The sequence below is a fragment of the Heliangelus exortis genome, chromosome 4 (genome assembly GCF_036169615.1).
Source record: "Heliangelus exortis chromosome 4, bHelExo1.hap1, whole genome shotgun sequence".
In the NCBI taxonomy this organism is placed as follows: Eukaryota; Metazoa; Chordata; class Aves; order Apodiformes; family Trochilidae; genus Heliangelus; species Heliangelus exortis.
In genome coordinates, this window is record NC_092425.1 from 29,912,277 (window position 1) to 29,926,137 (window position 13,861).

Genomic DNA, 13,861 nt, shown 5'->3' on the forward strand with positions numbered 1-13,861 from the left:
TTTGTATGAATAGCTAAGAGTTTCACCTTCTAAACGATATTGCATACTATTCTGAGAAGAGTTTACATGCATCCACACACAATTAAAATATGAGTGCAGTGCTACTCCTGTGAAAAGTACTGAGGTGAAGAACTTAAAAAAAGAAGTTTAGTACCTTATTAAATTAAACCCAACCTAAAAGAGATTCCAGACAAAGTTTTAAAAAGACAAGAAAGGAACATCTGAAGATACATATTCCTGGTAATTATTCACAATAGACTTTATTTCACTTTGGGACTTCTTTTTTCTTCCTATACAGGTCATAGTTTATTTTTTAACTCAACACCCAGCTCAGATTCAACCCAGCCCTCTTTACCTGTAGCTGATTAGAGGTAATGGAAACTCAGAATAAAAACAAAAGGAGAGAAGAGAAAAAAAAGATAAAACAATACTTGAAGCAACAGCTGGCCATCAGTGTTACACTCAGTCTTTACAGGCTTTTAAAATAAAAATTATTTTCAGCTGCAATGTAAGCCATATTGCATTTCATTTTTCAGTGCTTTTCTGAAAAATTTATTTGCTGGAACACTGCAAAATAATAATGAGGCATCAAAGGCATTTTAAATTAGTAGGAAGGCAGGAAAGCATGCAGTGTAAGTTGTTTAAAATAGAATCTTGTGAACACAAGACAACTTACTCTGCGTCATCAGACACAGCAGTTCTGGGGCCGAATCTACAAGACCAAATATAAAATTAGAGTGTTGATAAAAACATTAAGTAGTAACTGTAAGTGTCAGTTACCTACCCAACCTGTGCTAGTAAAGCTGACCAAAAAAGAATCATTTTCCCTGGGGGTTATGCATTCAATGAACAAGACTTACCTAATCATCTGAAGGTCAAACTACATATGAACACCATTCCACCCCTCCCTGACCCCATAGAAATGCCCCCATGATAAAAATCTGCTGGAGTGTACCTAACATGGGTGTAGAAAATAGTTATTGAAAATAGACAATATATTAACATTTACATAAAGTACCACACATGCAATGAACGGAGAAAAAACTTAACAGTTACATTCCACAGCAGTGCTCAGAATCATCATAACTGGAGCAGGGAAAAGACCAAAGATAGGCAGAAACTGAGCCTATGAGCCTTTTTTTTGGGTTTTTTTGTTTTTTTGTTTTTTGGGGTTTTTTTGTTTGTTTTTTTTTTGGGTGTGCATTAGGAAAAGGTACTGGTAACACACAAGTCAGTGTCATCAATGACAGTCCTTTTACGATGTATTTGTATCTGGGATTTATCATAAAGGAACACTGAATACAAAAGTCAACAGTGCAACATTCTCTGATCATGGAGAAGCAAGATACACATCTCTGAGGATGACCAGCAGACTCCAGATGAAGCTCTGCTACTCATAAACCTTTTTGCAATTCACATATATATATATATATTGTAATCAAATATTTCATTGGCTGCATAAAAGAGAACAATATATTACACAACTGCTCATTTCCAAAACCTGTTATTACTGACATACAGCGTTTTAGTCTGGACTGCAAACACACCAGGCAATGCAAAACTGGAATTCTGCAGTGTGCACACAGGGGCGTACAAGCTGCGTGATTCACACCATACAGAGCTCACGTTTGCAGGTGCTCATCCTTGGATGACAATGTTTCTATTTCATTCTCCTCAGGAACCTTGGGAAGCTTAGATTTTTGATCAAGGTGGACTTCGTCAAGGCTATCTTCACCAGCTTGGGCAGTACAAATAGTCTGGTCTTGTCCTGCAGGAGGGAGATTGCATTTTTCCTGCCCTTGTTGCTGTTCTTGCTGCAGTTGTATTACAGGTTTTCCAGAACTATTAATGCAGACTTGTGGACTTTTTGCAGGCCTGAGTGAGCCAAAGTCAGCAGTGCAAAGAGACGCATTAAGCAACGTTTGAGAAATCACATACATTATGAAAAACATAACTGTAAGTTAACAAAAAACCCCAACACACCCAAATAGCTGACAGGTGAAAAACTAATGAAGCAGGTGCCCAAAATATTATTTTAAGAAAGAGCTTATACTTCTATTCCTCTGATTCAGAAGCACAAACTTTGGACACTGCCAGAGACTAGAGTATTGGGTACATATTTAATTAAGCTATTCAACTTAGGGTCTCCTCAACACCAAACCACTGTTCAATCCTACCTACAGTAGGTGACAGAGTTTTTTCTGGTCTGGCTGAGTTGTACACTAGTTTTTCATCTACGTATGCACAGGTGCATGCACACCTTTCCCTTCTCATGTACTTTGAAGAGGTCGAGACACTAAGAACCCTTCCACTCTTGTTTGCATGTGGCTCAACCAGCCAACACATGAATTTCAAAAAATTAAGCCACCAACTTCCCCACACAGCCTTACTCATCTGAATAAAGGTACTTAGAAAAACACTGAGGCTTACCAGGAGGGATCTCGGGATCTCTGCATTTCCTATTTGGAAGCCACTGGCACCAGCTAAGCCATAGGCAAGCATCTAACCTACCATATCCAGCACCTCTATTTCCAGCTGGAAGTATTTGTTATTATTAACAAATTTATATTTAACAAATATAAACAATATATCTTAACAAATATATTTTAACAAATGTTAACAAATTGTATTTTACCAGAAACTTTTGAGAATGTAACACAGTCTTACTATGCATACTTCCATACACTGTCAGAATTTTGCATCTGGTAGAGAGCTCTGCTCTGAGTCTTTACAGGGCCCTACCAAAAGGGCCAGAAATCATGCATTGCCTTCTTTTGAACAGAAAGTGTTGGCACAGAATTGAGGACAACTACAGAAGAAACCACTGCTCCTAGACCAACTCTTCCAGATTAAGAGATCCCACCAAATGGCCCCAAGTCCAACTAAAAGGGAAAGAGAATCACAACTTCCTTACCTCACAGTTTTTTTCTCAAGTTCTCTAGCTGTGCCCTGTTTATTCTGTTGCTTTGAAAATGGCATGGGAAGGAACTGCTTAACACTGGGTGTGGGCTGTTTTAGGAAAGCTCCAGTTCTTCTGGCCAACATGTCATCTCTTTGTGGGTCTGGAAATTTCACTTTGTTTTCTGTTCCACTGCTCTGCTGCTGAGGGGTTTCAAGCTGTTCTTGGCTTTCTTCTTGTGTGACAGTACTGCTCAGAGAGACAAGGGACACTGTTCCATGATAATGCTCACTTGTACAGCCCAAGGCAAGCGGCTGCTCAGGCAATGTGGGGTGCTGTTACTCAAAACACAGTTGCAGAGTGATGGACAACTAAGCATCTTTAGCTACAGCACAGGGAGTGAGAGCAAGAGGAAACTATGTTGAATGTCACACTTCAGTAGGTGGTATGTTAGAAGTCAGGGTTTGAATAAAAATATATGTGAGGAATTATTCACTTGGAAGCTGGCATAGAAGTCAGGACAAAGCACCACAGATTGCAAAAGAAATCCCCCCAAAAGATGAAAGACTGTTACCATGCTGGATAGCAATTAAAAACTGAAGTACTTGAATATTTTGAAAGAAAACAGACTGGGTTATGTTCATAGGATACATTCTTGTGAGTAATTTAATAAAACAGAACACATGCCATGATGAATGAGTAAAACACATCTTTAAAGGCTGTGTGAAGAATGGGAAGACACTGCTGACTCACTGAAGCCAACACCACACACAAACCAGGCATGAGGCTCAGAGGGATCTGCTTCTGTTCTCTGACCTTTCTGCTTCCCGTGGAGTCTCCAAATCCTTCTCACAATCTACTGCCTCCCCTTGCTGCTGCTGCAGCAGATGAGCTGCTGACAGGGGAGTACAATGTATGGGAACAGGGATGGTGGTACACCTCTGAAAAGTTCCCATCCTTCTAACCAACATATCATCTCTTTCAATGTCTGGTAAATGCCTTTCACACTCTTCCTCAGTGCCTTCTTGCGTGTTGTTCAAATCAGACTGGGTTTGTTTCTCAGAGACAATGTCAAAAGCTGGGACAGGTGATGGGATCCTCCTGCCAGAGTTGGCTGAACCTGACTTGGCTACCTCGCTATCCATAAGATTGAGAGGAGAAGTGAAAGAAACAAAACATTCTCAGGTCAAATGAAAGGTATGAAGAAGAGCTTTTCAACTTTAAACAGTTTACAAACATACAAACAATTGAATGAGCTATTTGCTAAAAGCATTCAATAAAAGTTCTTGCTTCAGCCACAGACTAAGCTACTAAAGAAAAGCCAAATAAATGTAACATCTGCTAATATGTTAGCTTCCTGGAGCTGTAATTCTCTTCCAGATAAATGCCAGAAACACAGAGCACCAATACACCTTCATTTCAGTATTGTATCTTCAAAAAGAAAGTAAATCCAGTAGGTTTGAAGAAAGCATTTTTTCAACATCAGTGAGGCCAGCAAGCTGAATAACAAATTCCTAATGTGCTGAAAGCAGGCAGAGCAAAGCCACTAGGATTTAAGAAGCAGAAAAAGCCTGAATGATAGCTCAGACTCTGAGATACCAGTGAATTCACTGCTCATCAGAAATGTTGAGGCAAGCTCTCAGAAGACCTTTGCACAGTATTGTTTTGTATAACCCTAAACACATTAAGATACTGTGAAAGCATCAGATGACTTCTGAACAAGACTGTGCTTGTAAACAGCTCTTAGGTCAATGCTGCAGTTCACCCCCATGCAGATCAGCATCTTGCAAGAACAGTTCTCGTTTCCAGCTCAGCATTGCTTCCTAAACCACACCAAATACCTGGACTCATTCTGTGGCTTGGATACTTCATCACTGTGTTCAGCAAACCTGAGGCTGTCCACAGTGGTTGAAGGAGACTTTTCAACACCAGAGAGACTCTCCACACCATCCTTCTTGCTTTCCTCTTCAGTTCCACTCTTGGATGAGACTCTGCCAACAACGAGCCTGTCCCATTTCTGTTGATCAATCTCAGTTACTGGCCCAAAATGCACAAACTTCTGCTTGGGGCTTCCAGTCTTTTTGTTTGCTCTGGCTTTGCGGACAGCAAAATCATCATCTGCTGCTGCTTTCACTGTGATTTCAGCTGGTGGCAGAGTGTCACTGGGACACTTGAAATCTTCTTCACTAGTATGAATGAGGAATAAAAAATTCCCCCCAGATGAGACCCCAGAATAAAGCAAATTAAATGCTCCTAAGGTTTTGAAGGGGTTTTATCTTAAATTTATCTTAAAATTCAAGGACACAGGTGGGGTGTCCTCAGGCCAAAATGACAGATAAAATTTGAAGACATCGCAGCCCTGTTGAGAAAACTCTGGGAGAACATCCATGGAAGCCCTTTCTAAGGGGAAGGAACTTCGCACACAAACCATGCTAGACTCAGCTCTTCACACTAACAAAACCACAGGTCCCTTACCTGCTCACATTGACCAGGGCCATGCATTACATGGGACTGCTCAAGCAGAAGCACACCCACCTTGTCATGGGGGAATTCCAGTGACATCAGAGCACCAGGATGGGCAATTCACTTATCCTAGACCAAAGGGACTGAATCTGGACTTTAATAAACCCCCTCAAAAGTAATAGTGTAGTAAGATGTTTGAGATGAGAAAATGATTCAGTTTTGATGGTTTGTATTAAAGCTGAAATTACACACAGTAACCACATTGTTAGAAGAATGCCTGAACAGATGGCCACCTTTAATTGGAAAATGGCATGTGCCTAAACAGGAAGGCTGAGGGCTGTTATCCTTTCCTAGAGGAGTCACAAATCACCTGTGTATGTTACAGTCTACCTCCATAGGGAAATAACTTAAGAATAACTGCTTTATATCAGCTCCCTTTGTGGAGGTTTAGTTTACAATAACAGCATGTCTAGACCATACAACGAGGCTCCTGAAACTCCTGATGCAGTGACAAACAGTGCTGGTGGATTTACTTAGCACTGGAGTACAATGCCATGCAGATATATTAGCTCAGGTCTCAAAAGCAGTATAGCCACAATAATGCAAAGGGAGGCTGATCCTCAGTCAAGACCTCCAGGATCCCATGTCCTGGTTAGCAGCACCACAGTGCCACTGAGTTAGTGGTGCCACAGAGACATTTGCACTACTAAACTTAGAGCAGTTTCAAAGCAGGCTGATCCACGAGACTAGAGGGACCTTTCTAATATGACATTAAGAATGTCCACCAGGGCAGTGACCAGGAAAATGCTAAGAATTGGTAGTTCTAAATAATGGACACACTTTCGTTTTATATTAGGAGTCCAGATTTTGGACTCCTGAAAATTTAAATATGCGAGGACTGATCGTCATCAAGGCGTTCTTCAAGCTTCAAACCACAAGCACACACAGCAGATCATGGCACACCAAACATGCTTCCTAGGGTGCCAATCCTGTCCAAAGGCAGAAACTGTACCTGGGCTCCCCTGACAGTTTCAATCTTTTCCAGGTCTCCAGATCTGTTTTTGTTGCAGAGGCATTCACAAAAAGCACATCTTCTCGAGGCTGAGGATGGGTACTTTGAGATTTCCGTTTAGCCAAATCATCTCTCTCAGAATCAGGCACTTTGTCCTGCTGTTCCTCCTCTGATTCTGTCTTCTCAGTTTGCAGAAGTGGGTTCTCTTTGCTTGTCACTTTTTGTCTTGCTGATGCCATGTGCCGTCTTCTTCTATTTAACACACATTCAAGTTCAGCAAGAAAAGATATTTTGCGGTAGCAATGATAAGTCAGTGTCAGTAGAAGAGGTTCAGAGCACAAGAAGATAAAACTGAATTTATAAGCAGATTAATTTTAGGAAGTAGACGCAGAAGTATTTGAAGTTGAAACCTCATCTATGCTACCCCTCTCATGCACTATTGGGACCACTTCATCACATGACTTCTAGCTCAAAACAAGAAAAATCTAAATTAGTACTGTATTCCGGACTTCTGCAATAAGCTTTCTTGTAAACAGTTACAAACATCTCATTTTCATATTATTAGCAAAATGAATTCAAGTTTTGCTTGCAAATACATAACAGAATTACTTTGATCTTAAGAGTCGTGTCAATAGCATTAGAGTATTAAAGTTTGGATACGTGTTCTTCAGATGCCCTGCCAAACTAGTCATCAGAAAATGTTTATATAATCAAATTACCAGTAGCTGAAAGGCACATTTTGCATTAGTGAAAGGAGCTGCTAGGTATTAAAGAAAGTTTTCTCAATGTATCAGTTAAGGTCCACTGTAATGTGTATATAGTGAAACTCCACGACCACTTCTACCACATCTTTGACCACTTCTCTCTGCACAAATAAAACAAATATACTTGGTTCCTGAAGAAGATGTGTGCCTAGCAGATATGTGTGTCCAGCAACTTTTTAAAGGTCTGTATCACTGAACAGAAGACAGAAGAGATTTTCTATGCTGAACTTTTGTAAGCCATGATACATTTCCAAAGCAATGCTATATAAGAAACATTAGGACTATGCACAACACAACTCAGTGCATAAGAGAGGGTACATATATTCAGTGCACTAAGTAAAAACTAAATCAATTTTCTGCAGGGTATTAAAAGAATGGCATTAGATGAAAAAAAGAAAAGCATTCAAAAATTGAAAATGCTCAGTAAAAGAGCTGAGATGCACTTCCACTACTCATGCCCACAAGCTGTCTCATGAGCTTAGATAACAAAAGCATCTAGTCATTGTGTTATTTACACACATAGTCAATTTAAGCTCCTGGTCATAATACTCCAACAAAAAATTACAGTAAGTATCCTACCTCTCTTTTTTTGTTACTTTATGATAATGCATTTGCATTTACTTTACACGCTAAAACTTTTGTAGCCAAGACAGCTTTAGTCCTACACAGCAATAAGTCACGTGAAATTAAGCATTATTATAGAAATAAAAAGACCAAGAATGCACACCTTGCATGTTCCTGCTTTTCCATTGGCAATGTTTTTTTAACGTCTTCCAGTTTACTCTTATCTTTACTTGTATAGGATCCAACTAAAAAGGAGTTAAATGGAGCTACGTGTTTGGGTTGATTCATCCTGGCTCTCCGGGTGGCAAAGTCATCCTTTTCTAAATCAGGAACTCTGCTGGCTGCTTCATCTTCTGAACCAGAATCCTTCCCCTGGTAATGTTTCATGAAGGGGTTGTCTCTGCGAAGGATGATGTCCGGCGTGCTTCCGTTGTCTTCACATGTTTGCTTTTTACTGACACAGAGCAAAATTAAAGAAAGCTCTTGATGCAGCAGGGGAGGAGAAGGGAGTGGCAGCACTCATCTCCGGGCCATAAAACAAGCACAGTTAATCAAATACGCTCCAGGCTGAAGTTAGATTGGGCAAAGCCTTTTTACAAATAAAACTTAACATGTACAGGTAACAAATGCACAAGGACTTCACACAGAAAATCTACTAGAAGTGTTGAAACTTTACTTATTTTAGCTTTATCTAGAAGAACCAGCAAGAACAGTTTAAAATACTAGATGCAGTGAATATAATACTGTAAATGGCAGTATTAAATGTCTCAAACACTTCGAACAAAGGAAGATATTTGATGCAAATACTTGATCCTTGGACAGAATTGCTAAGTCCTGAAATACCAGATATTTGGCAAATTTTCTTCTCAATGGCTCTATTTTTTTTAAAGACCTGAGTAATCCCTGAGGGTGCTTGCTCTAATATTATTAACTGCTTTTCTTCTCACACACATCCACTTGATTCTTTCCCTGAGTAACCTTCCCTTCCCCCAGAATAAGCCTTCTATGCCAATGCTGCCATACAGTAGTTACTATGATAGCATCAAAATGCCAACGATATTGTCATGCTGGAACACGCTGCCATCCATCTGCCTTCATCAGAAATGAGACTGACACCAACACAGCCTTGTTGTTACTGAAGATTACGACAATAAAGACCCTTGACAGCTGGTACCCAGCTTATTTTAACTTGTAATGCTCAATACTCTTACGTGAACTAAAAAGACAGATGGCTATGTGATTCTCCCATTTAAAAATAAAGTTGTATTTATTGGTATCTTATAAAGCTGGACATCAAATAGTAGGTTGTTCCATGCAGTACTTCTTTAGGCTGCAACTATCCTGCATTTCTTCCTTCACATAGCACACCTTGCTACACAAAAGGAAAAAGAGGGTATCACAAAGGATTAAACAGAGTGACATTAAGAAAGCAAATCTGAACAGATCAGGGGCTACTTTGAGTTTCTTTTCTATTTAAGAAAACAGCAGTGCTATAATTAGTTGCTTTCCTAGAATATTTTAAAGCCCTGCAAGCCACTATACAAACCACTTATTTTATGGTCCTGGCTGCTCTTTCAAAGTGCTGCTCAACAAAGTGGCTGAAGAAAGTTGTGGAGAAGCCAAAAACTATCTCTGACAGGTCAGTCTGGCTCTGGCTTCAGAGGACAGAGGAACAATATGGAAGTGCCTTTCTTCACCTTCTTATGCTGCAATGCAAAGGACCCCTCAGCAGAACATGCCCTCAAATAAGACAAAGGTAACTTTTTCCTTACATCTCTCTGAAGGATCAAGATTTCAATTAAGGCAGCAGACATCACTGGCAGACAACTCTAAAGGGAGCATTCATGAGCACCTCTGTTCACAAGAGCTTCAGGAACAGCTGGAACAGATGGCTCTGAGCCATTGCATGCTTTGCTGTGCTCCAGATTGCTAACCCTCTGTTAGTAAGCATGGTCCCACATCCCTTAAGTTCCAACTCATCACAACAATTTCTGCTCTTTCTTCCCTAAAATCATACAGCAAGAAGTTTTCTAATGTTGCTGACTCTTACACATACCAAAAGGGACAAGGTCCTTTTCAGATCTAAATTTCACTGAAGAACAGGCATATTACATCACACAATCCTAAATCACAGGTTATCAATGCATGACTGTAATTTGCCCAGATCCAACTGGCTTTTTAAACCTGCAGTACAGTAAGTTCAAGACAGCCACCAGGAAAGTGTCTGATTTTACATTTATGGTTTCCTAAGACATCTTTCATTGCCCCTGTACAATAATTTGAAAACTTTAGAGAAAATATACTGATCCAAAGTAAATACACGCTGCTTAATGTTTTAGATGCAACAGAAAACAGTAATCTACAAGTCATATACACTGGAATTTGTTCTCCTGAGTAACCCAGGGTACGTATGATTAACGTCACATTTTATCAGACTTCACTACTGGTACCATTACTCTTACTCTCTTTTGAAATCTAATAATTCAGAAATAATTTTTGGAACCCTGGACATAAAGGGCATGCATAAAATAAAATTGTTCTCCACTGGATCTTGTTTATATTTACTTCTTCAATGAAAATCAATAAGATGAGAATTTGAAGAACTACGTATAATGAAGTCACTGTTCACTAAAAACCTGCTGTTTCATGTTCGCCAACACTACTGAAGCTTGAGACCATCAAACGTAGCATTTCCCAGAGGGGTGTTCTCAGGAACCAAGAAATATATTATTCGAAAGAGAAACTGAGTCATTGAAATGAATAACTGCCAACTTACAGCTTTTACTATGTAACCAAATTTTAGCAATCAGTTTCTAGGCTAAGAATACTTTCCATGCATTTATATTTAGTTTTTAATGGAATCAGAGATTAACTGAAACATTTTGGAGTCTTCTGAAACAGTTTGTGAAGAATCCAAAAGTGCCTTCTAAGGCCAGGTTACCACAGAGATAGTGAGACTGTAAATTTGAATATTTCCATGGAGCAGAATTCCTTGTAGGTTTGCAATTGTTTTTGCACACCCAGCCCATGCTGAAATAACAGCACCCAGGTCTATGCTGGTACAGTAGATACTTCCAAGCTGTCAAACTGCACATTAATGCTTCCTGAACCAGGGCCATATAGGTTGGTGGAACCCTATATTGCATTTCAGAACAATGAAAATAGTTTGCATGCTTATACACTGTCAAGAGAATAGTCTATATCTCTTTTGCAGTGAACACACAAAAAATGTATGCTCACTTTTTTCTCTCATATCCTCTTCTCCATCACCTATACAACATACTTGATTCTCCTCTTTTCAGAGAGTCTCCATGAATCTGATCCTTACCTTTGAGATACAACAGTGTAAATAAGAGACAGATGCAGACAACAAACAAGCAAAGAGGATCACACATCAACAAAACAACATGCAATAAAGAGACCTCCTTCAGGAAGGGGGAATGCTTTTTGGCATGCATTTGTTTAAGTTCTAGTTCAATAGAGCCCCTTCCTAGAACATGCTGCAGCAATGGAGGTAAGCACTTAGATTCCAAGCAAAAAATACATTTGCATACAAGTTCAAAATCCTTCCTGTGGCAGACCCAAAAAGGTCCCCTACTGATTTTCAGCTTTAGGAACAATTAGGTGCCTTGTAAAACTCGAAGTCACAGTGGGTGTCCTCCAGAGGTCAGTATGTTGAGAGGAAACAGCCTGTAAACAACTCAGAGGAACTGGAAGACAACAGACAACCTCAGGTGAAAAAAAAAAAAAAAAGAGGCTGACATCACAGAAGAGAGAATAAGAGGCATGGAAGAATAAAGAAATTTGAATACAGAAACAAGAGAGATTGAGAATTATTCAGTGCCTCCAGTGCATGAAAATTCAAATTTGATGTCAAGAAGAGAGAGAAAATAGAGGGGCTCAAAGAACTGGGAATGATAATAAGACCTTAAGAAAGATGTTAAAATGCTCTCCTCTGTCCTAAAGAATCTCTAGTGAATTCTTCCACTTAGACATATAAATAATTTTCCTTACAGACCTATGACTCCAGTGCCTTTTCTGCTGTGTCTTCCTACAATCCCTAGGAGCTTACTTATCTTACTTCACAATGGTGAAGCTTGGGCTACAAAGCTCTGCTCTTTGATCCTCAGCTGAGGCAGAAAACCAGCAGCTCCTCCTGCATCCAGCTGCCAAATTCCACCAGTTGCTTCCACTGACAGCAAGGAAGGAAAATGTCTCATTTCCCCTCCCTTCTCCTTCAGCCCTGTCAGGACAACAGATTGCCCAAGGAAAAAGGAGACCCGATTTCATCCCAACGAACCACATATTTGATCACATGTTCTGCTTTTCTGGAGATTAAGCCAGTAAATCAAGTCCAGGGTTGGAAAAGGGACTCTCAATGTGGTGAGCATCCTCCAAGTGCAAATGGAAACAGTGCTCTTCATTGTGCAAAGCACTTCTAATCACAAGCTGCTGCTGCTACCTTTTACTATAGAACTACCAAAAATACTACAGCCTTGGACCCTGAACAGGATTATGCTAATATCCTACTGCTATGGGTTCCTGATCAACTTGAACTCTAATTGATCCTGCAGGGAGTAATCTAGGACAGACAGTTCCTCTTCATTAGTGCCTGGCTCTCTTAATGTAGTGCCCCACAGCGGCACAAATGCTGGTTCATTGTAGCTTGACAACAGTGAAGCAAACCTGAGAAGAGGACATAAAACAGCATATATACTGCAGCTGCTTTATCTGCATGTGGCACACCTGTACCCAGCTGCACAGAAGTGTCAATGTATCTAAACAAGCTTTATCATCTAAGAGCTGTGCTTTTTTCTACTACATTTCAAAGCCCAGGCTGTAGATCAGCATCTGCTAAATTACTCACTGTCAGGGTTTCACCCCACAGTACTAAATAAAATGTTGTGGATGAGAGGATGTTTGGACACTTACCCCTAAGCCAAACAATTTTTAACACTTACATGGGCCTAGTCTTCTGACAAGTTGGTTTAAACTCTTGCTTTGCATGATATCCCCATGAGGAAGAGATTTTTCACGTGTATCTGATATTGGATGATGGAAAGACGTGGGCAGTGAGCCCAGCCATCAATCAACTCTCGAGTTAAAGAACAGGAAATAACCAAATTGAACAACATCCAAAAATAAGTAACAGAGGTAACAAGTGAGTAACTACTGATATTCCATGCCAAAGTCAGTCAAACTATGATTGCCAAACTATGCCTCCAGGCTTTAACGGGTACGTCTTAACAAGCACTGTACTTTCATAGTTCCTGCCATTAAAAATAAATCTATCTTTTATTAACACAGCTAAAAATATTAGCCACACACTAAGCATGGTTCAGTAAACTACACCATCCCATCAGTGACAAGTAAACTTCTGAGCAAGGCATTTTTAATATACATTTGTACGCATTTTTTATTAAATGCAAGGAAGCATTAGGTAGGTGGTGACCAGTAGGCTGTGTAGTAGCTTTCCTGGAGCCTGTGTACATTATGCTGTAAGATGACATCATTTCTCCACACAAATGCAGTTAGCATCATACAGCTGTAATCCACAGCTGCCACATCACAAGCCTCTTCAGACCAAGACCTTCACTAGCAATTGTGAGTGCTTAGCAGACTGGATTTTTGTTAGGAGGTGTGAAACCACAGCAGAATCAGGGAACCCACACTTCAGCCAATCCTAAAAACATGAAACGTGCACAACTTCCCAGACGGCTGGGCTAACCTGCCATAGCGCTGGGCTGCTGACATGACCTTGATGCCAGCTTGTTCAAGTCTTCTTAACTTTCTGATCTCTTCTGCATCTTTCCCCTCAGGTGCTGATGTTTCTTTTGCACTACATGAAGGAGACTGGTCTATGGAGTTTCCTTCTTTCTGAGTCAAACCTACTTCATTTTTAAGGGAGCTTGCCTCAGGAGCCACAGAGTCCGCTTTCTCCTTTTCACACAGTGCTGCTGTTTCATTCTGTTCTTCTTCTATGGTTTCAGGGTGGGATTTGCTATTGAATTATACAAGGTAGTTCAATGTATGTTGTGTTTGACACGTAGACATTTATTATAAGCACATTTTGTTAATATCAAGATGCCAAAGGTTATTCTGATGAACGATCCAGGAAGATAATTACACTCTTTAATGGAAGATGCTTCTTAGGCTGAA

General features: G+C 40.0%; 1 protein-coding gene across 8 annotated transcripts in view; it reads right to left on the minus strand.

Moving 5' to 3' along the window:
• LIMCH1 (LIM and calponin homology domains 1) overlaps positions 1-13,861 on the minus strand; it is a 173,831-nt gene that overhangs the window by 41,723 nt on the left and 118,247 nt on the right. For all 8 annotated transcript variants that reach the window (XM_071743660.1, XM_071743656.1, XM_071743659.1 and 5 more), the window contains 8 exons: positions 13,431-13,703; positions 7,866-8,156; positions 6,375-6,626; positions 4,741-5,085; positions 3,716-4,036; positions 2,915-3,148; positions 1,627-1,875; positions 677-712 (listed from right to left, as the gene is read on the minus strand). In XM_071743660.1, coding sequence (XP_071599761.1) covers positions 677-712; positions 1,627-1,875; positions 2,915-3,148; positions 3,716-4,036; positions 4,741-5,085; positions 6,375-6,626; positions 7,866-8,156; positions 13,431-13,703 — 2,001 coding nt within the window. The remainder of the gene's footprint in view (positions 1-676; positions 713-1,626; positions 1,876-2,914; positions 3,149-3,715; positions 4,037-4,740; positions 5,086-6,374; positions 6,627-7,865; positions 8,157-13,430; positions 13,704-13,861) is intronic.